The sequence below is a fragment of the Mauremys reevesii genome, linkage group 8 (genome assembly GCF_016161935.1).
Source record: "Mauremys reevesii isolate NIE-2019 linkage group 8, ASM1616193v1, whole genome shotgun sequence".
NCBI classification, from domain to species: domain Eukaryota; kingdom Metazoa; phylum Chordata; order Testudines; family Geoemydidae; genus Mauremys; species Mauremys reevesii.
In genome coordinates, this window is record NC_052630.1 from 64,693,263 (window position 1) to 64,715,187 (window position 21,925).

The 21,925-nt window shown below is 45.8% G+C and overlaps 1 protein-coding gene and 1 long non-coding RNA gene across 3 annotated transcripts in view; one reads left to right on the forward strand and one right to left on the reverse strand.

Moving 5' to 3' along the window:
- The window catches only part of LOC120369992 (coagulation factor XIII B chain-like), a 53,845-nt gene that overhangs the window by 3,546 nt on the left and 28,374 nt on the right, over positions 1–21,925 (reverse strand). Inside the window, 7 exon segments of the mRNA XM_039483938.1 lie at positions 1,986–2,196; positions 2,591–2,657; positions 2,659–2,774; positions 3,170–3,376; positions 4,689–4,871; positions 19,532–19,723; positions 20,150–20,329. Of these exon segments, the coding sequence (XP_039339872.1) occupies positions 1,986–2,196; positions 2,591–2,657; positions 2,659–2,774; positions 3,170–3,376; positions 4,689–4,871; positions 19,532–19,723; positions 20,150–20,329 (1,156 nt within the window).
- On the forward strand, positions 14,282–21,704 carry LOC120369994. 2 transcript variants are annotated; one of them, XR_005583550.1, is made up of 3 exons: positions 14,282–14,393; positions 19,452–19,546; positions 21,612–21,704. It is a non-coding gene; the product is annotated as an uncharacterized LOC120369994 (long non-coding RNA). The 2 variants fall into 2 exon arrangements; XR_005583551.1 differs by lacking the exon at positions 14,282–14,393 and adding an exon at positions 15,471–15,573.

The following is a 21,925-nucleotide window of genomic DNA, read 5'->3' on the forward strand; positions in this document are numbered from 1 at the left end:
CAGCCTGACTAGCCTGTCCCATCGACTGATGACTACAAAGGGAGACTGGGCTGGCATATGACCTGTTGCTGTCCCGGGACCGGGAGGAGCGCTGGCATTGGGAATGGTGTCGATCACAAAACCATGATCCCAGCATGGAGGAGCGGGAGTACTGCCGGTAGCAGCTGCTCCATAATCAGCTCCAACGGGAGGATCTGTGAGGGTGAGGTGTCAGTGATTGATGCCTGGGACTATGGGACCTGTGCCATGGCAGGATCCTGGAGCGAGACAAAGAACGGGAATGGTGTCAATGCCCGTAGCACAATGGGCTACAGTAGCCTCTCAGAGAAAAGGATCTGCAGTGCCATCTGTCCCGGTCTCAACGGGGCATGCTCCCCTCATGAGGTCTATGGTCCCTCAAGGCGGAGCAGTGCCTGGAACCCCTGCCAGTCAGAACCTAGCCAGACAACCTGGTCTGGGTTGACAGGGAACGGTGTGGACTGTGCACAGGGTGGTCGCTGAGCGGCAAACGGTGTCGGGAACATTCCCTAGACCGCGAACGGTACCAACCAGGCGGTGACTGCGGAGATCCAAGCAGTGGCTTGCCTCTGGACCAAGGAGCCAACAGTGGTGGTGCCCCTGGTACCAGCAGAGACATAACATCCCGGGCTGCCTGAAGGGCTTCTGGTTTGGAGGGCACCCGGGGGATCTCAGCGCCGAGTGGGCCGGACTGCTCCACTCAACCCAAGTCAGAGATCTGGAGGCCAACGGAGATCGAGAACTGCCCAACATGGGTCTAGTCTCTCCCCCGGTCTTGCTTTGGTGTCTTGGCAGAGAAGACCTCTTTTTAGCCTTTTTGGCATGCTCTGTGGATGGGGAGCTGTGCTGACTGGTGGAAGGTACCGAAGGGTCAACCATGTACTGACACTGCGGTACTCAGTGCCAACTCGGAGTGGCGCACCAGAGTTGGGGTCAATGTCGACTCCATCAGAATGGCTCAGAGGCAAATGTCCCTTTCCTTCTTGGTCCAAGGCTTGAAGGATTTGCAAATCTTGCAGCAATCGCTGAGATGGGTTTCCCTCAGACAGCATAAGCATTCACTGGCATCGGCCACCTGCAAGTGTCAAACAACTTAAAGCCCAGGGCACGGGGCATGCCCCAACCTGGGTGCACTAAACTAAACTAACACTAATCTAAACTACTTTAACTACAGGTACTACTAACTATGAATGAACAAGAGTTCAAGAGGAAAGCTGCAGCCAAGCTGGAGCAGAGCAGTTCCGATGCACCTTCACTGGTGGCAAGAAGGAACTGAGGGTCAGGGGAGCACACAGCACCTCTTATACTGCGCCATAGAGAAACCACTCCAGGGGTTGCTAGTGGTGCTTCCCTAAGGGTACTGCTAGGGGAAAAACTTCTGGCACCGGTGCACGTGGTGAGCACGCTCACCAATTGTGGAATGCACACGAGCAATCACTCAAAAAAGAACTTCTCCTTTGTTTTCTCCCTGTGGGTTCCAATGGCGACTGTGATCTTATAATTTCACCACAACTTTCAAGCCAAGCCAGTTCCACCCATCTAGAGGTTGCAACTCCTAGTATATGCACTCCCACCATATAATACTTTTGATTCAGCCATCAGAAAACTACAGTTAACATCTTTCTGGTTCCTAGACCTTTGGTTCTAACCACCAGACCAAACAGTTTCAACTCACTTCACACAGGAAGACATTTAATTCTTTTCAGAGATTCTATAGCAACTACTTTTATTGCTCCCTCTCCAACCCCCCAAAAAGGACCACCCACAAAACTACATGACTCATAGAAGCCATATGTGAAATGCACATAAATATATTAGCCACCTGCAAATATATCAAAGTCATAGTTTGGTTGAGAATCAATGTTAGTGCTGGTTAATCATCTTGGAAATGGTAGCCCATAAATGGACATTAAAATGTTATACATATGCATGTACAAATTTCAAATTAAATACTGTCTTAGCCTTACCTTCCTCTCTCAACACATCTTGGATATGTCAGCTGTCCTCTGCTACACTGTACTCTAAAATCAAACACTGAGGTTGATGGTGCTCCATAATGATTCTCTTTACATTGAAATTCAATGTAGTCCCCATGGAAAAAATAAGATTTGTCATCAAAACTCCATCTCAGTATTAAGTTATTTTTGTCCATTACCTCCTTCGATAAAGTGCATGGTTCTTAACACAAAAAAGATACATAAGTTTTATAAAGGAGATTAACTAATATACAGGTTAATATTAATATATGAGACTGTATAGCTATAGCTAGCATATTAAAATTAGACACAAACACCTTCCTCCCTTCTACTGCATTAGACAAACATCAGATGATAGTACTTTTGGGTGTTGCATACATACTCCAATTCTTATAGGCTTAGGAAAAGAGGATAAACAACTGCAGGTTTGCCCAGATCTACCAAAGCCCAGAGGCTTCAGATCTACCAAAACTGCTCAGATTGAGAACTTAATTTGAATACTGGAAATTAATATTAAAAACCTGAAACAAAAGTTGAATCAACTTTTATTGAGCTTGTCATTTTTTTTTTTTTTAACAAAAGCACATCTTACGTACCTATGCAGTCTGGTGGGGTAGTCCATTGTCCGTTGGAACAATAGACTGTATTGGACCCTTGCAAAAAAATGATGATCAAAACAAGTATATTCAACTGAAGAATCATTCTCATATTCTGTCAGTCGTGGGCCAATAACATCTCCATTCTTAATAACAGGGGAGGAGCCACATTTTTCTTTGGGATCTACGTAAAATAAATAGTGTCAAAAACTTTAACAAAGATGTACAGTGTGTCTAAGAGCAGAATCTGGCACCCATTTAAGTTCGTCTACAAGAACTTCTTTCCTTGTATGCACTTAAATTGTGGAGCTGGGATTCCCAGCAAATCTTTGGGCTACAAGTGTTTAGAAAGACAAGTCTCTGCAGGCACCCTCTCCCTCCTCCCCCCAAGGAAAATGTTTTATTCTGCTGTGTTCATATTATTTTAAAATACATATTTGCTATGGAAAGGACAATTTGACCCTAAACTTCTATTGCTATTAATAGCAGAGTCTATGCCTTTACTGTTCAAGCAAAGCTATCTCAATGTGTCTGAACTGGGTGAGTTATAATAGGATTGCAAAACAGCTATTGTTTTACCTTTCATAATGCATGTTGGATATCTGAGTTTTCCACGGGTACACTGTACTGTTAGCTGAGACTGCCTGCTGGAGGATGACAAATAGTATCCCTGTTTACATACAAAATCTATCGTGTCACCATGCAGGAAAAATAATTCTCCTTCCAGTCTCCATTTCATCTCTATGTTGTTATTGCTCACATCATCCACATTAAGAGTGCATGGTTCTAGAAGACAAACATCTACGTTTATGCAAATATTTCGTAACAATTCCCAAATTTAAAAGTTCTTAGCCAAAAAAAGCTTATAACTCAATGATCCTGCAAACTGATTTGAACTTTATATGATATGCTACAACTTCTTTAGATCTTTACTCACCATAAATCACAATTACAATAGGTAAAATTAAAGGTAAGTTGCAGAATGTAAACTGCCCCATCACAGGGGACAAACTCCTTCTGACACAAGGAAATCAAGCTATTCAGTACCAGTGATGCATGTGGTACCTCAGGTCGTGTTTACTGATGGTAAATAACTCACTTCTGCTGATGACAGAGATAAGAACGTTAATCCTACTTAGTTACCATAACTGGGAAAATCTTTTTAAGAAGAAAAAAGAGTCATCTACTGGAACTGACAGCAGTACTACAGATGCTAGATTTTGTCCACCATTCCAGGACAAGGGGAATCAACACATGGCAAATTTAATTTTTTTACTTAGATGTCTGACTGAGGAATTGATTTGAGAGGGTGGTATTTTTTAATTGTTTGGAGTGTTTGCTTTTTCTTGGTTTTCTTTTGAGTTAAATTGTTGTTACTTTAGGTCTGTTTTATTTTGGTTGTTTTTAAATGAATAGATATGCACATTTTATTACATTAAATAAGTAAATATAATTGTATTGGTCTTCTACTTGCATAGGTGCTGGAACTAGGGATGCCGGGAGTGTTGCAGCACTCCCTGACTTGAAGTGGTTTCCATTATATACACGGTATACAGTTTGGTTCAATGATTCTCAGCACCCTCACTATACAGATTGTTCTAGCACCCTGTCTGTTTATGCTTTACTATAAGAGTTTTCTAATAATGACATTTTAAAGAAAAACTGGTTACTACTAAGGATCTGCTCTACCATTATTACCGTCTCTGTATGTATACTAATTTTTTCCTGCAAATTTAGTTCTCATGAAAGGTATTGAGAAACAGCACAGGAGAATAAAGTCTCTGATTATCCAGAGAAAAGCTACAGCCTGGGAAATGACCATGCAAACTGCCCCACCACTATGCCTCAAAACTGACCACAAGGCTAAAATTCAAGAGGCGAGAGAAGGATTCGTTCTTTCAGTCATCAAGTACTTGTCTCAGCAAGTCTACAAAGAAAGATATCATAGTGGTAGCAGTTTGTGTGATGCAGGCATTATCCACCTGGAATTTAACTGAGATCACAGCATTTCCCACAGAGCTATATGGGTTGTTTTTTTCCATCGTCTTATCAATCATGAATAACATAATACAACATCTAATTTTTCTACAAGACTTACCTAAACAAGTTGGCTGAGCTGTCCATTTTCCTTGTACACAATGAACAGTTTCAGGACCCTCCAATATGTGGTACCGATGGCATCTGTATTTTACTGAGGAACCTGCTGTGTAGTTTGTCAATAATGGTCCAAAACTAGCACCATTTTTAACTGCAGGTGGAGAGGGGCAGGTTTCCCGCGTTTCTAAGAGAAGAACCGTAGCTATAATCTGTATCTGTACACAACAATTCTCTCAAATGATAGTACCAGAATCATGTAACTAGATTTCTGAGAAGGAAATTAAAACTACAGAATAAACATACATTGGGATAACAAACAAAATTGCAACTTCTTCCAACAATTTAGCTGCTATTTCTTTCTTTCTTTTTTAAAAAAGGGTTACAAAAAGGAACAGAAGCACCAACACATGTAAATGCCTCACTGAGTCACCATGCAGTCTCATTGCCATACTTATCCTCCCTGTACCATTCCCCCAACCAAATCCCCTTTGTTTATGACTCACTTCTTGGGTCATGCTGAATTTAGATTGTATGCTGGTCTGGGATGGGAGTGTCTTTACTTGTTTTCTGAGGTGCTTAACACATTTCTCGCTGCTTGAAAAAATAAAGAGATGAAAAGATATGAACTCTATCATGAAACGATTAAAGTTCATGATTCTAAGAAATGGTAGGAGGGAAAACAGCAGAATAAAGACAAAAAGGCTTTAGCAAACAGAGAATTGGTAGATAAGATGCTGTGGGAAGCAAGTCTAAGCAAAAACAGATCAGGAGAGTTGGCAGTTTTTTTAAGAGAGACATTATTAAGGGCACAAAAGCATAGGAAAGGTATGAAGTATGGTAAGAGACCACCCTGACTTAACCAAGATATTGTCAATGACCTAAAATTCAAGAGTGATATAAGAAGTGAAAACTAGGTCAAAAGATGAAAAACGGTTACTCACTTTCTCGTAACTGTTGCTCATATCCATTCCAGTTAGCTGTGCGAGCGCCGCATGCACAGTTGTCAAAAAGTTTTTCCCCTTAATAGCACCCGTCAGGTCAGCTGTGGAGCCCCCTGGAGTGGTGCCTTGATGGCACTCAATATATGACCCTGCCAATCGGGCACCTCCTCAGATCCTTCTTGCCAGTTACTGCGACAGAGGGAAGGACGGATGGGTCTGGAATGGATATAAGCAACACATCTTGAAGAACAACAGTTACAAGAAGGTGAGTAACCATTTCTTCTTCTTTGAGTGCTTGCTCATATCAATTCCAGTTAGGTGACTCCCAAGCCCTACCTAGGTGGTGGGGTCAGAGCTATGGTACGACAGACTGGACCACTGCTCTGCTGAAGGTTGCATCATCACTAGCATACTGGGTAATGGCGTAGTGAGTGACGAAAGTGCGTGCTGAGGACAACGTCATTGCCCTGAAGATCTCTTGAATCAGCACCTGGGCCAGAAACGCCGTCAATGAGGCCTGTGCTCTTGTGGAGTGAGCCATGAGAGCCGGGGCTGGAATGTTGGCTAATTCATAGCAGGTGGGGATGCAGGAGCTAATCCACGGTGAGATCTTCTCTGACAAGACCAGGAGACCTTTCATACGGTCTGCCACCACCACAAATAGCTGGTTCAACTTTCAGAACAGCCTCATGCATTTGATATAAAAGGTGAGCACCTGTCAAACATCCAGAGAGTGGAGCCTCTGCTCCTAGCTGCTCGCATAAGGTTTGGGATAAACACATAGGCAGGAAAATGTCCTGGTTGGAGTGAAACTGGGACATGACCTTTGGAAGGAAAGCCGAGTGAGGCCTGAGCTCCAAGACCCGCCTAGCCGACGTGATAACAACCAGGAAGGCCACCTTCCACGAGAGGTGAGACCAGGAACACATGGCTAACGGTTCAAATGGGGGACCCGTAAGATAAGCCAGCACCAGAGTCTGGTCCCATTGTGAGACCAGGGGCTTAGAATACAGGTAAAGCCCATCCAAACCCTTAAGGAACCGTCTGGTAATAGCATGGGAGAACACAGTGTGTCCTTGCATCGGGTGATGGAAGGCCGATATGGCTGCCAGGTGCATTCTGACTGATGAGGATGCCAGGCCCTGGGCCCTCAGACAGAGGAGGTAATCAAGGATAAGCTGGAGCGGGGCCGCCATTGAGGACACACCTTGATCAGTTGCCCACCTAGAAAACTGAGACCACTTCGCCCTGCAGAAGTGGCAAGTGGAGGGCCGTCTACTTTTGAGAAGGACGCTCTGAACCTGTGCTGAGCATGCCCTTTCCTCACCATCTAGCAGCCACGCCATGGGGTGAAGAGCTGCCAGGTTGGGGTGGAAGAAGCTGCCCTGGTCCTGAGAGAGCAGATGCGGGAGGAGCGGCAAAGGCCACGGCAGAGCCACTGCCAGGCCTGTGAGGGTCCTGTAACAATGCTGCCTGGGCCACACCAGGGCAATGAGGAGGACCCTGGCTTTGTCCGTCTTTATTTTCTCCAGGACCCTGCTGATCAGCAGGAATGGGGGAAAGGCGCAGAGAAGCTGGCCTGACCAGGACAGGATAAAGGCACAGGAGATAGCACCCTTCCCTAGGCTCCCACTGAAGCAGAACCGAGGGCATCGTCGGTTCTGCTGGGTCGCAAACAGGTCCACCTGGGGAGTTCCTCACCTTCGGAAGAGCTGGTGGGCCCTTCTGGGTGTAGAGACCACTCATGCTAAGAGGAAAAGTCTCTGCTCAAGCGATCCGCCCTCACATTCTGGGCGCCCAGCAGATGAAAGGCTTTTAGGTGGATGTCGTGGGCTATACAGAAATCCCACAGACTGAGGGCTTCATGGCAGAGGGCAGAGGATTGGGCCTCACCTTTTCTGTTGATATAGAACATTGAGGCTGTGTTGTCTGTGAGAACCCTGACTACTTTGCCCTTCAGGCGCGAGCAGAAGGCCATACATGCCAGCCGCACTGCCCTGAGTTCCTTGATGTTTATGTGAAGGGTCAGGTCTTGCGGAGACCACAGACGTTGGGTCTGAAAATTCCCCACATGGGCCCCCCAGCCCAGGTCCAATGCATCGGACACCAGCTCCAATGACTGGGCCCTGTCTCTGAACGGGACCCCTTGGAGCATGTTGCTTGGTGCGGCTCACCACCGTAGGGAGGTGATCATTGAGTTCGGCACGGTGAGCACCTTGTCCATCTGTCCGTGGCCTGGGAGAACTGTGAGGCCAGCGAGAATTGGAGGGGCCTCATCCTAAGTCTGGCATGGCGTGCACGCTGACATGTGACCTAGCAGCTGCAGGCAAGCCCTGGCTGTCGTCACCGGGAACCTTGCGATCGAGTTGATGAGCCTTGTCAGGGTTTCGAACCTGTCTGGGGGGACAACATTGCATCCAGGAGTGCCCCGATAAACTCTATGCGTTGGACTTGGTGTTGTTTACCAACAGGCCCAAGGTGGTGCACGTGGACAGGAGGAGTGCCAAGTGATCCCTCACCTGTGATTGGGAGGTGCCCTTGATCACCCAGTCGTCCAGATAAGGAAATATATGGACTCCCTGGTGCATGAGGTAGGTCGCTACCACCAACATGCACTTTGTAAAGACCCTGGGGGCAGTGGACAGGCCAAATGGGAGGATTGTGAATTGGTAGTGATTCTGTCCCACTACAAAATGGAGGGAGCACCTGTGCCCCACAAATGTGGATGTGGAAGTACGCATCCTGTAGATTGAGAGCAGCATATCAGTCCCCGGGATCCAGGGAGGGGATGATGGAGGCCAGGGAAACCATGCAGAACTTGAGTTTCACCATATACTGGTTCAGACCTCGCAGGTCCATGATAGGCCTGAGCCCCCCTTGGGCCTTCAGGATAAGGAAATACCGGGAGTAATACCCCTTGCCCAAGAACTCCTTGGGCACCGCCTCTATCACTCCTAGTTCCAGGAGCCTCCCGACCTCTTGCTTGAGCAGAGCCTTGTGTGATGGGTCCCCCAAGAGGGATGGGGGGTAGTTGGGCAGGTAAGAGGTAAAGTGAAGGGTGTAACCTCGGGAGATGGTTTTGAGGACCCAACGGTCTGAGGTGAGCTGCGACCATTCTGGGAGGAAAACACACAATCGATTGGAAAAAGGGTGCTTTACTGGGGGTGAATCCCTGCTGAGAACTGGCGACATACTCCCAAGCATCCAGGGCTGGCTCCAGACCCCAGCGCGCCAAGTGCGTGCTTGGGGCGGTGGCAGGCGGCTCCGGTGGACCTCCCTCAGGCGTGCCTGCGGAGGGTCCGCTGGTCCCGTGGCTCCGGTGGAGCATCCGCAGGCGTGCCTGCAGGAGGTCCACCAGGGCCGCGGGACCACCGGACTCTCCACAGGCACGTCTGCAGGAGGTCCACCGGAGCCGTGGGACCAGCGACCACCAGAGAGCCCCCCGCAGCGTGCCGCCCTGCTTGCGGCGGTGCAATTCCTAGAGCCGCTCCTGTGAGCATCCCGTCAAAAATGCCTTTTACCCGCCTGCTTAGAGGACCCAGGCTGGGGGACAGGCCGATACTGCCTTTGTGCTTCTTCTGGGCGGCCTCATATTTCGGGAGGGCAGCCTGGGCGGGAGCCCGCTGCGGCTTGAACTTGGGTTTTGCCGGAGCAGGGACATAGAGGCCCAAGGTCTGGAGGGTCGAGCAGGAGTCTTTCATGCCATGCAGCCTTGTGTCTGTCTCCTCCACAAACAGCACCTTCCCATCAAAAGGGAGATCCTACACTGACAACTGTGCTTTGCTGGATAGCCCAGAAACCGGGAGCCATGATGCCTGTCTCATGGACACCACTGAGGCCATGGACCACGTGGCTGTGTCCGCTGCATCCAAAGTGGCCTGCAGGGATGCCCTTGCAGCCGCTGCCCCTTCCTCCATGAGAGCCTTAAACTCTTTTCTATCGCACTCCAAGAGGTAGTCCTTGAACTTGGGGAGGGATTCCCAGAGATTAAGCTCGTAGTGACCAGCTGATGGTTTGCTACTCTTAGCTGGAAGCTTGACAACGAATAAACTTTTCTCCCAAAAGCATCCAGTCTCCGAGAGTCTTTGTTCTTAGGGGTTGGGGCTGGCTGCCCCTGCTGCTCCCTGTGGTTGACCAACTTGACCACCAAAGAGTTGGGCGCCTGGTGGGTATACAAATACTCGTGCCCCTTAGTGGGTACAAAGTACTTGCGCTCCGCCTTCTTAGAGATGGGAGCCAACGAGGCTGGTGTTTGCCACAGGGCATTTGAAATTCTTGCCACCCCTTCATGGAGCGGCAAGGCCACCCTTCCTGGTGCCAAGGGGGACAGCACATTTAACAGAAAGTCTGAGGTCTCCTCCATCTCCTCTGCCTGGAGGTGAAGGCTCGCTGCCACCCTTTTTAAGAGTTCTTGGTGGGCCCGGTAGTCCTCTTGCGGGACGGAGTGGGGCGGGGCTGCAATCAGCTCCTCCGGATGGGGCGAGGAGGCCAGTGCGGTACTTTGGGTGTCGGCTGGCACTGGAGGATCCACCACCTGGGTTGGAATCTGGGCACGGCACTGAGGATATAGGTTAAACCAACTCCTTCCTTGGTGGTCTAGGGATGGAGGCCAACAGTGCTTCCGACACCTTGGCCACTGAGCGAGTCCCCACTGGGATGGCCACAACACTCGGTGCCACTGCAATCGCTGAAACACCGGCGGGACCGGCTGATTGGGCTAGCTAGCCTGGCCTGTAGACAGGCGACTGTGAGCGGAGGCCAGGCCGGCGTACAACCTGCTGCTGCCTCTGGACCGGGAGTGGGGCAGTGCCACGATCTACGTTGACCACGGGACCGCGAATTCAAGGCAGAGGAATGGCACCAACGATAGTAGCTGCTCCGTGAACGGTCTTGACGGGCGGACCCGCAATGGCTAAACACCAGCAATCAACGCCCAGAGCTATGGTGCCTAGGCAGAGACTTGGAGCAGGAGGCTAAGTGGAAATGGCATCAACGCTTGTGCCACGACCGACTGTGGTACCTCCTTCGAGACGAGGACCATTGGTGATGTCCACCACGGTCCCGTCAGTATTCGCTCCATGAAGACGAGTGGTGCCAGGAGTCCCAATCAGATGGCACCCATCCAGACAGCCTAGCCAGCGTCGAGGGTGATCCACATGGACTGAGCCCTGAATGGTCACTGGGCAGTGAGCGGTGTTGGGAACATTCCCTTGACCGAGATTGGGCCGGCAGTGACTGCGGCAACCCCAGAGGTGGCTTGCCTCTGGAGCATGGGGCCAACATCGGCAGACCTCCGGGCACCAGCATGAACATGCAGATCTTGTTCATTTCGCTGATATGGGTTTCTCCCAAGCAGCACAGACAGTCTGTGTGCGCGTCACTCCTTGGCACAAAATGCCTACAAGAGCCGCATGACTTAAATCCCGGGGCACGGGGTATGCCCTGACCCGGGCTTACTAACTAACTAAACTTCACTGAAAACTAAACTGACTACAGGTACTAATGAATTAACAACAGTTCTGGGGACAAGCTGCAGCAAAGCTGGAGCAGAGCCGTTTTGATGCACCATCACTGGCAGCAAAAAGGAACTGAGGGTGGGGGGAGCACGCAGCTCCCCTTATACTGTGCCAGGCAGGCACCACTCTAGCGGTTGCAGGGGGTGCTCCCCGCCTACGAGTACTGCTAGGGGAAAAGGTTCTGGCACCGGTGCACGTGGTGAGCACGCACACCTATTGTGGAATACACATGAGCAATCACTTGAAGAAGAACTGAGGAGTCACCGGGTCGGCAAGGTCATATATTGAGTGCCATCAAGGTGCCACTCCAGGGGGCTCCATAGCCAACCCGACGGGTGCTACTAGGGAAAAATCTTTCCAACAACTGTGCGTGTGACACACACACACCTAACTGGAATCAATCTGAGCAAGCAGTCAAAGAAGAAGGATAGATATTAAACTGACAAGCATGTAGGGACAAAATTTAAAAAGGTCACGGTACAAAATAAGATTAAAATAACAAGTGATATAAAGGGTAAAAAAAAAATTAAACAAATACATGAGAACAAAGAGAAAGAACAAGGATAGGGTAGGCCCATTACTCAGTGAGGAGGGAAAGACAAAAAACAGTTACCTAACTGTAACTGTTGTTCTTCGAGATATGTTACAGACGTGTTTTCAACTTAGGGGCATGCACCCCCAGCACACTGGAGCCAAAGAACTTTTTCTAGCAGCACTCAGAGGGGTGGAGCTTGTTAGGCCTGAATAAAGATGTAGCACAAAAACCAGTTATGTCAATCTGACTGAAGTCAGCATGTTTCATAAAGCCCTGGGAAAAAGTGAGATACGAAAGGGAGGTGCATTCCTCAAGTTAACTCCTGTCTTCCAGTGTCTGGTGCTTGGCAACTATGCTGATAAGAAAGTTGCTGGGGCATCACAACTTGCTTACATTATAAAGAAAGACAGATCTGCTTTGTTATTAGGGTTTGTTACTAACCAAAAGGGGGTGGGATATGGGTTGTGTGAAGTGAATAATTTATGACGTAATAAAACTGTCTATATAAGTTAATACTAGCTGTAAAGAGGGGGCTGGTTCTCTTCGGATACGAGCAGTTCTTTACTGACACGTGCACTTGTCAATAAAGAGCTTTTGTTTTGGACCTTGCTGGTGTTGTCTGTAACTCTGCGGTCAGACAACAAACTTCGCTGTTGGGGTTAGAGTCCCCGACAAGCTCATGCCTGGCAACCCTAGCTCCTCCCCATGCCATAAGGGCAGCACCAGCCTGACCCCTTCAGTTCATTTGCACTGAATGTCGGAGGGACAGACCTTGATGCAGAGGGGATAGAGGGTGGGTTGTGGAAAATGTCTGCATCACATCTCAAAGAACTGTTACAGGTAGGTAACCGTTTTTTCTTCTTCAAGTAGATGCAGCTGAGTATTCTATTTAGGTGACTGAGAAGCAGTACTCATAGGAGGTGGGGCTTGGACTCTGTTTAAACAAATAATGCAGGATTGTCTTCCCACAGTTTGTGTCAGGCACTGCATCCGAATGGTCAGGACTAGAGGTTGGAGCGGAAGCTGAACATAGAGTTGGGACTGGGTCAGGAAAGCACTAGAACAGAGATCTGGGGACAGGCCAAGGTCAGAATGGTGATCAGAGTCCATAGACAAGCCAAAATCTGTACCATAGCCGGAGTCCAGATATAGGCCAAAGGTCAAAGCAAGGTGCTCAGAGTCAGCAGACAGAGGCAAGGAATTAATGGTAAATTCTCAGAATGGAGAGGGGTAACTAGTGGTGTTCCCCCAAGGGTCAGTCCTAGGACCAGTCCTATTCAATTTATTCATAAATGATCTGGAGAAAGGGGTAAAGAGTGAGGTGGCAAAGTTTGCAGATGATACTAAACTACTCAAGATAGTTAAGACCAAAGCAGATTGTGAAGAACTTCAAAAAGATCTCACAAAACTAAATGATTGGGCAACAAAATGGCAAATGAAATTTAATGTGGATAAATGTAAAGTAATGCACATTGGAAAAAATAACCCCAACTATACATACAATATGATGGGGGCTAATTTAGCTACAACGAGTCAGGAAAAAGATCTTGGAGTCATCGTGGATAGTTCTCTGAAGATGTCCACACAGTGTGCAGAGGCGGTCAAAAAAGCAAACAGGATGTTAGGAATTATTAAAAAGGGGATAGAGAATACGACTGAGAATATATTATTGCCCTTATATAAATCCACGGTACACCCACATCTCGAATATTGTGTACAGATGTGGTCTCCTCACCTCAAAAAAGATATTCTAGCACTAGAAAAGGTTCAGAAAAGGGCAACTAAAATGATTAGGGGTTTGGAGAGGGTCCCATACGAGGAAAGATTAAAGAGGCTAGGACTCTTCAGCTTGGAAAAGAGAAGACTAAGGGGGGATATGATAGAGGTATATAAAATCATGAGTGATGTGGAGAAAGTGGATAAGGAAAAGTTATTTACTTATTCCCATAATACAAGAACTAGGGGTCACCAAATGAAATTAATAGGCAGCAGGTTTAAAACAAATAAAAGGAAGTTCTTCTTCACGCAGCGCACAGTCAACTTGTGGAACTCCTTACCTGAGGAGGTTGTGAAGGCTAGGACTATAACAATGTTTAAAAGGGAACTGGATAAATTCATGGTGTCTAAGTCCATAAATGGCTATTGTCCAGGATGGGTAAGAATGGTGTCCCTAGCCTCTGTTCATCAGAGGATGGGGATGGATGGCAGGAGAGAGATCACTTGAACATTGCCTGTTAGGTTCACTCCCTCTGGGGCACCTGGCATTGGCCACTGTCAGTAGACAGATACTGGGCTAGATGGACCTTTGGTCTGACCCGGTACAGCCGTTCTTATGTTCTTATGTTATGTTATCAATAACACAAGGCAGTCAGAGAACCAACATGACCTTGGCCATGCTGGAGCAATGAGAATGAGCTTAGCATGGTCCAATTTCAGCGTAAGAATGACCTGCGGGATGATTGGAATTGGAGGAAAAGTATACAGAAGTATTGATTCCCAGCTCAGGTGAAAAACATTGGTCAGGGAGCCTGGACTGACACCCCCTCAGGAGAAAAACAGCCAGCATTTCTTTTTGTGTCTCGTAGCCAACAGATTGATTGTTGGGATGCCCCAAACAGCAAAGATGGACTACAAAATACTGTGCTTCAGGCACCATTTGTGGTTCAGGAAGAAATTTCTGCTGAGATGATCTGGCAGGTGATCCTGGATCCCAGGTAAGAGATTAGCCATAGATGTAATGTTTTCCTTGATGCAAAACTGCCAGAGCCTGATCACTCCCTGACACAACATGTTGGAGTGTGCTTCCCCTGTCTGTTCACATAATACATTGCAGCTGTGTTAAGGATGTGAGCTGTGGAGTCCTTAATACAATCTTGAAGGACCTGACAGGCATTGTAGATGGCACAAAGCTCCAGAACAATGACATGCAGGGAAGCTTCCTGTTCCAACCACAAGCCTTGAACTTTCAGCAACCCCAAATGTGCTCTCCAACCTATTACAGGGACATGAGTGACAACAGTACTGGTTGGAGGGGACCGAGCGAAGGGAACATCCTGGCACACATTGCCCTGAGCCATCCACCACTGTAAGGAGTCCAGAATTGGCAGAGGAAGTCCAACCAGTCTGTCCAAGGGAAGATGATTTGGGTGATAGACTGAGTTCAGCCACATCCGAAAAAGGACATAGGCACAGCCTGGCGTATTGGAATACCTGTGTGGATGCAGCCATATGACCTAGCAACCTCAGGCATGCTTGGGCTGTGGCTGAGGGTTGAGACTGCAGCTCCAGACAAAGGTGGCAGATTGCCTGGAACTGCTTCATTGGCAGAACTGCTCTCAAATTTGTAGAGTCTGTCAGGGCCCCAAAGAACTTGATTCTTTGAGTTGGAACCAATGTTGGAACCAATCCTGATGTTTAGGATGAGACCTAGATGACTGAGGAGGCATAGGGGGAAGTGGACATGACAGAGGACTTCCTCTCTGGACTTATCCCTCAGTAACCAATCCTCCAGACATGGAAAGATATGAATTCCCTTCTTACTGAGGTACACCGTTACCATAATCATGCATTTGGCAAGGAATCAGAAGACAGGCCAAAAGGCAGCATGGCATACTGGTAGTGCTGGCTAGCTATGATAAATCTCCTATGGATCAGAAGAATTACTACATAGAAATAAATATCCTGAAGGTTCACGGTAGCAAACCAGTCATTGTGACTTAAGAAGTAGGGGAGGACAGTTGCTAAGGTGATCATACGGAATCTCATATATCTGAGGTATTTGTTGACTTCACGGAGCTTGATGATAGGTCTCATCTCTTGAGGATCAAGAAATACCGGAGTAAGATCCCAGTCTATAGTGCTGCTTCTACCTGGAAATGCTACCTTCTACTCAAGGTAGCAACCACATACCTCAGGAGGTCCTGATATGTTTTAAAGTCCTTGGGCATCAAGGGAGAGGATGATTCCAGCACAGTGGAGTCGTCCGAGGAGGTGGTTTGCTCAGCCAATGATGTGTCCTGTCCTCGAACCACATGATCCAATCAGAACAGTCCTGGAGGGAATAGGCTCAGTGATTGCTTGCAGCTGAAATAATTTGGAAGTGGGAGCCCCTGAGGACGAGTGACCTCACTGTGGAGCAGGTTGAGGAGTGGGACCTCAGAGACCAAGGAGCATCCCAAGGAGGCCACTGGACATAAAGATAAGGCATTATCTGCCAGTAGGCCAGGTCTAAGAACCCCTGTCCCAACTGTGGGACAGATGCTGATCTCAGTATTAATGGTGATCCATGGGGAGTCTCTGGTGCCTGTCCGACGACTAGTGGGAGGACAACCGTGACCAAGATCTTGAGTAGACAACAGAGGAGCCAGCCCCGACAGGGCAAACAAATAGTCAAAGTCATCTGAAATCCAATATGGGGGCTGCATCAGTGCTGTAGAGGAATGAGGGATCAGCAATGGCAGTACTGAATGAGACACAATCCCACCTGGTACCAGGAGAGGTACTGGTACTGAGGCTAAGGGTGAGACCGAACTTGAAGAGATCTACCACCAAAATGACAACAGTGCTGAAGGATGCACCATAGTTGAGGGGACCTTCGGTGCTGGGCCTGGAATCTGCCTCAACTCCATAGTCTGAGGCCCAAGCAGTGCAAGCTGTGGTGCCAACAAGCCCGGTAGTTCTGTGACACTGCCAGAATCTGCCCAGGGCACAACCAAGGACAAGGTAGTAGAACCCATGGTGGCAACATATTCTTGAACCAGTGGGGAGTCCAGTAATGTGAGGCAAAGCAGGTTTGATGCCACTTGGTATGCTGCTAGCGTGGAGCCTGTCAGTACCAATGCCAATGCTATCGGTACCAGACTCAACAAACACTCCACGGCCAGAACTTGAGTTGATGGTATGAGCTCTCATTGCTCCCAGTGCAGTACCAGGGAGCAGTTGGATGGATTTGCTCCACCCCGTGCGTCAGTGGGAGTACAGTGCTGGTTAGCACTCCTCTTAAAAGACCAGGAAGAATCTCTCTGAACACTGGAACGGGTCCAGATTCATTTTATGGTACCTCTTCCTCACCATAGGGAGAACAACTGCTCCTCCTGTTGGAGGAAATGCCAGAGTCGTGTGCAGAGCAGCATCACTTACCGGATTCAAAGGCAACTGCCAATCAGATGAGCATCTCGGCATCGAAGAAGTCTTATGGTTATCTTTGATCACCTGATGGTGCTGCTTTGGTTGTAAGTCTCTTACCATCGGAGTCCTCTTTGTGAAAGACTTGCAGACAGAGCATTGTTCTGTGTAAGTCCTTCCCTGAGACACACCAAGCACCTTGTCTGGGGATCACTTTTGGGGATGGTTCCCCCATACAATGGACAATGCTTGAACCCTGGTAAGGACATCACACAGGGTAGCCAACTACTCAAAATAATATTATAACACTAAACTTTACCTAAGATACTATTAACTATAATATACAAAACATTTCTCATAAACTGAGACCAAAAGCGAAAAACATCACACACAGCTCCAATTCCAGCCCTGGGTTGTGAGAAGGAACTGAAGGGTTCAGGGCAGTGCTGCCCTAATATGGCAAGGGGAAGAGATAGGGCCATAGCGCTTGAGCAACCTATGAGTACTGCTAGGCAAAGTTCTCCGGTGCTGGCCGAGCACATACCTAAGTAGAATATACGGATAAAATAGGGAAAGAAAAAGTTAAGAATTACTTAGACAAGTTAGATGCCTTCAAGATGGCAGGACTTGATAAAATACATCCTTGAACAATGGTTCTCAACCACAGGTAAGCAGAGGTCTTCCAGGGGATACATCAACTCATCTAGATATTTGCCTCATTTTACAACAGGCTGCATAAAAACCACTAGTGAAGTCAGTAGAAACTAAAATTTCATACAGACAATGACTTGTTTATACTGCTCTATATATTATACACTGAAACAAAAGTACAATACTTATATTCCAATTGATTTATGTTATAACTATATGGTAAAAATGAGAAAATGAGCAATTTTCCAGTAACAGTGTGCTGTGACAGTTGTATTTTTATATCTGATTTTGTAAGCAAGTGGTTTTAAAGTAAGGTGAAACTTGGGTACGCAAGACAAATCAGACTCCTGAAAGGGATGCAGTAATCTGGAAAGGTTGAGATCCACTGTCCTAGAATACTTAAGGAAATGGCTGAAGAGATCTCTGAGCCATTAGCGATTACCTTTGAGAACTCATGTAGGATGTGAAAAGATCCCAGAGGACTGAGAAAGGGCAACTATAGTACCCTATCTATAAAAAGGGGAATATGGATATCCCAGGGAATTACAGACCAGTCAGCTTAACTTCAGAACCTGGAAAGGTAATGGAGCAAATAATCAAGCAAAAAGTTTGCAGGTAGAAGATACTAAGGTGATAAGTAACAGTCAACATGAATTTGTCAAGAACAAATCAAACCAACCTAATATCCTTCTTTGACAGGGTAAAGTCTTGTGGATGGGAGGAAAGCAGTAGATGTGATATACCTTAACTTTAGTGAGACTTTTGATGCTGTCTCACATGACTCTCTCATAAACAAACTAGAGAAATACAGTTGTGCATCCTACTATAAGATGAACGCACAACTAGTTGGAAGACAATATTTAGAGTAGTTATCAATAGTTCACAATCAAGTTGGAAGGGCGTATCGAGTAAAGTCCAGTTCTATTTATTTCCCACATAAATAATTTGGATAATGGCATAGAGAATACACTTATAAAGTTTGTGGATGATACCAATCTGGAAGGGGTTGCAAGCCCTTTGGAGGGCAGGATCAGAATTCAAAATGAACTTGAAAACTGGAGAAATGATCTGAAATAAATCAAATGAAATTCAATAAGGACAAATGCAAAGTATACACTTAGGAAGGAATAATCAATTGTACAAACACAAAATGATCTGGGGGTTATAGTGGATCACAAACTAATTATGAGTCAACACTGCAATACTGTTTCAAATAAAGCAACATCATTCTGGGATATATTAGCAGGAGTGTGGTAAGCAGGACATGAGAAACAATTCTTCCACTCTACTCAGCACTGATAAAACCTCAACTGGAATACCGTGTCCAGTTCTGAGCAGGACACTTCAGCAAAGTGACGAACAAATTGGAGAATGTCCAGAGAAGAGCAACAAAAAGGTTAATGGTCTAGAAAATATGACCTATGAGGAAAGATTGAAAATATTGGGTTTGTTTCATCTGGAGAAGAGAAGATTGTTATCAGGTGCCCCCTGATAACAGTCTTCAAGTACGTAAAAAACATTGTTATAAAGATGAGGATGATGAACTGTTTTCCTTAACTACTGAGGACAGGCCAAGTAATAATGGTCTTAAATTGCAGCAAGAGATATTTAGGTTAGACACTAGGAAAAAACTTCCTAACTGTAAGGAACTGTAAGCAATGGAACAAATTACCTATGGAGGTTGTGCAATCTCAGTCACTGGAAGTTAAGACAGTACTTATTACAGGGGACTGGACTAGATGGCCTATTGAGGTCCCTTCCAGTCCTATATTTCTATGAGTCTATGATATCATAGAAGCTATTAAGCAAAAAAGCAACTCTTGAAGTTTTGGAGTTTGAATATTTCAAAATATTTAAGCAGCATGGACAAGAAAACACAGTTATAAAATATTTAAATACAAGTGCCAGCACCAGTAATTAACGGAAATATAACTGCAAATACAGTATACGATTGTGATTAATGACAAGTAATAATGACCATTAATCTATCCATCCAGGTTGTTCTATTGACAATCTCTGTAGTATCGGAGCACCTCCCAAGAATGAGGAGTTATAACACTGCAAGCAGAATACTTACCAACACATTTAGGAGGTGATGTCCATTTTCCCATTTTACAGGTTATTTCATTTGATCCATTTATACTGTAGCCATGATCACAACTGTATCTAATAGTGTCTCCTGTGTAATACATCTTGTCCTCAGTTATTGCTGTACCCTTCTCAATAGGAGGTGGCTGATCACATGGTATTTTTTCGTTGACTTCTGAAACTGCAGCAAAAAAATTGCAAACATCTCTCTCAAATTATTCATATTTACAAACTATTTCCTCCCCACCAGACACCACATCCAAATGCCCAAGAAAAAAAAATTGGTCTTATAGACTGTCCAGCTGGACAATAAATCAGGGATCTGGTGGAAGCAGTTGGGACCAGTGGGGATGAGACATAAAATTTGGATTCAGATTTAAATCCATCTTCAGATCCTGGATCTTCCCTCATCCTGTCCCAAAATTATCAATACCTAGTTCTTACATAACACTTCTCATGCATTAGCATCAAAGCACTTTACAAGGGAAATAAATATCATCACCCCAATTTTAAAGATGGGGAAACTGAGACACAGATATTAAGATTAAGACATGTTTTGAACTGGGGTTTTACTTCAGCTCGAAACATTTGTAAAGCAACTACTAACCAATGCAACTTGGGGGTGAAGTCCATTTTCCATTCTCACACTGGATTTCTTCTGATCCTCTCATTGTAAAATTAAGCTGACATGCCAAATGTACTTTGGCTCCATTATGATATGTTCTTAAATCTGTGAATATATTGGCATTGGGAGGCTGAGGTGGAGGCGGGCATTTATTTCTTCTATCTAGAAAGAAAACACATATTTGGACATGTGGATCATCTCTATCAAGAAAGCAAACTGGTTTAAAAGGTTTACACACACATGCACATCCATGCAAGAGAAACAAACGTGGTGAAGAAACAATAGAAGCAGAACCTGGAGAGCTCTGGGTGACACATTTTGTTCCGATTTTTACCTTAAGAGTCTAGTTCACCACAGTCGGACCTGACACACTTAACCAACACTATAACAGACATTTTTGGGGAGATGGTGCTATTTTCATAGGTTGACATTCTCACTGTCTGTACAAATCCTAAGTAAAAAAGCCTTTACAGACAGGTTAAGGAAATCCTCCTCTACAGTCCATATATAGGGCATCAGTGCAGCTTGTCCACAGCTTTTTGTCCTGCAAGAGCAGCCATGGTCTGCAGTATCCACCCCAAAATGATTTTTGTTTCTGTTTGGGGGGAGAGGGGGGAGGGTTGCTAGTGATCATTGTAATTGATGGACACAGTGATCACGTTCACTTTTCTGAACTGTTCACCAAACCTCCCCTGCTGAGCTTAGGTCCATGATAAACAAAGGACTACGGAGTCCCACTATGCTTCCCCCTCTACTTTCTAGGGGTTCCCCAGGTACTGTCACTCTACTGTAGTCATAGAAAAGGGACATTAATTAAACCCACAGTCAGCCATGCAGTTCAATAGAGTTTAAAAGAGATTGGATTTGACCCAGTGATCTTAACAATCCAGTTTACTGATAATTGAAATGCAGTTCTCACCTCAATGCCATTTAAAAATTGGATGCAATTTTCTGTTTCCACTGAAAACTAAAATTTGGAGTACACAGGTAAAGGTCACAGTCAATTTTAAAAAGTATTGAACTTAATCTTGAAACACATAGTGCTTATTCAGACCATGTCCTAGATTTAAAAAATCAACATCCCATAGCCACAGGTACCTTAGCCTTCAGAGGCATTAGACTATTCTGTAAATATCAATTGTGAATGTGAACCAGTTCAGAAGTTCAATCTGACAGTTTCATTGAAAGCATTTTATCTATTAGTAATAAGAAAATAAGAATGTTTATGAAAGTGATGTTAGACAACGCTGAGTGTAAGAAATCATTACAAAATTTTATGGTAAAAGGAATGTTACAGATTGGTCTTAAACCAACAAAAATTAGAGCTGTCAAGCAATTTAAAAAATTAATTGCGATTAATTGCAGTTTTAATCCCACTGTTAAACAATGATAGAATACTATTTATTTGAATATTTTTTGAGGTTTTCTATATTTTCCAATATAGGCTTGAGGCTGGGGGCTCTGGGCTTCAGCCTCCCTCGGGATGCAGGGCTTCAGCCTTCAGCCACCTGCAGCGCTACACACTGGGACTGCCGCCGATACCTCCCTCCATGCCCAGAGGTATGTGATTAACACATTAATCTTCTTTTCACTCAATCGCAGGCATTAATTGCAATTAATTGACAGCCCTAATAAAAATAATGAGCTGGAACTGTAAACTGTGACCCAGGATCAGACACCTCAAGTATACACTATTACAGAGCATATCACGTAACTGGAAGAAAGCTAATGTTGTGCCAATTTTTTAAAAGGGTAAAT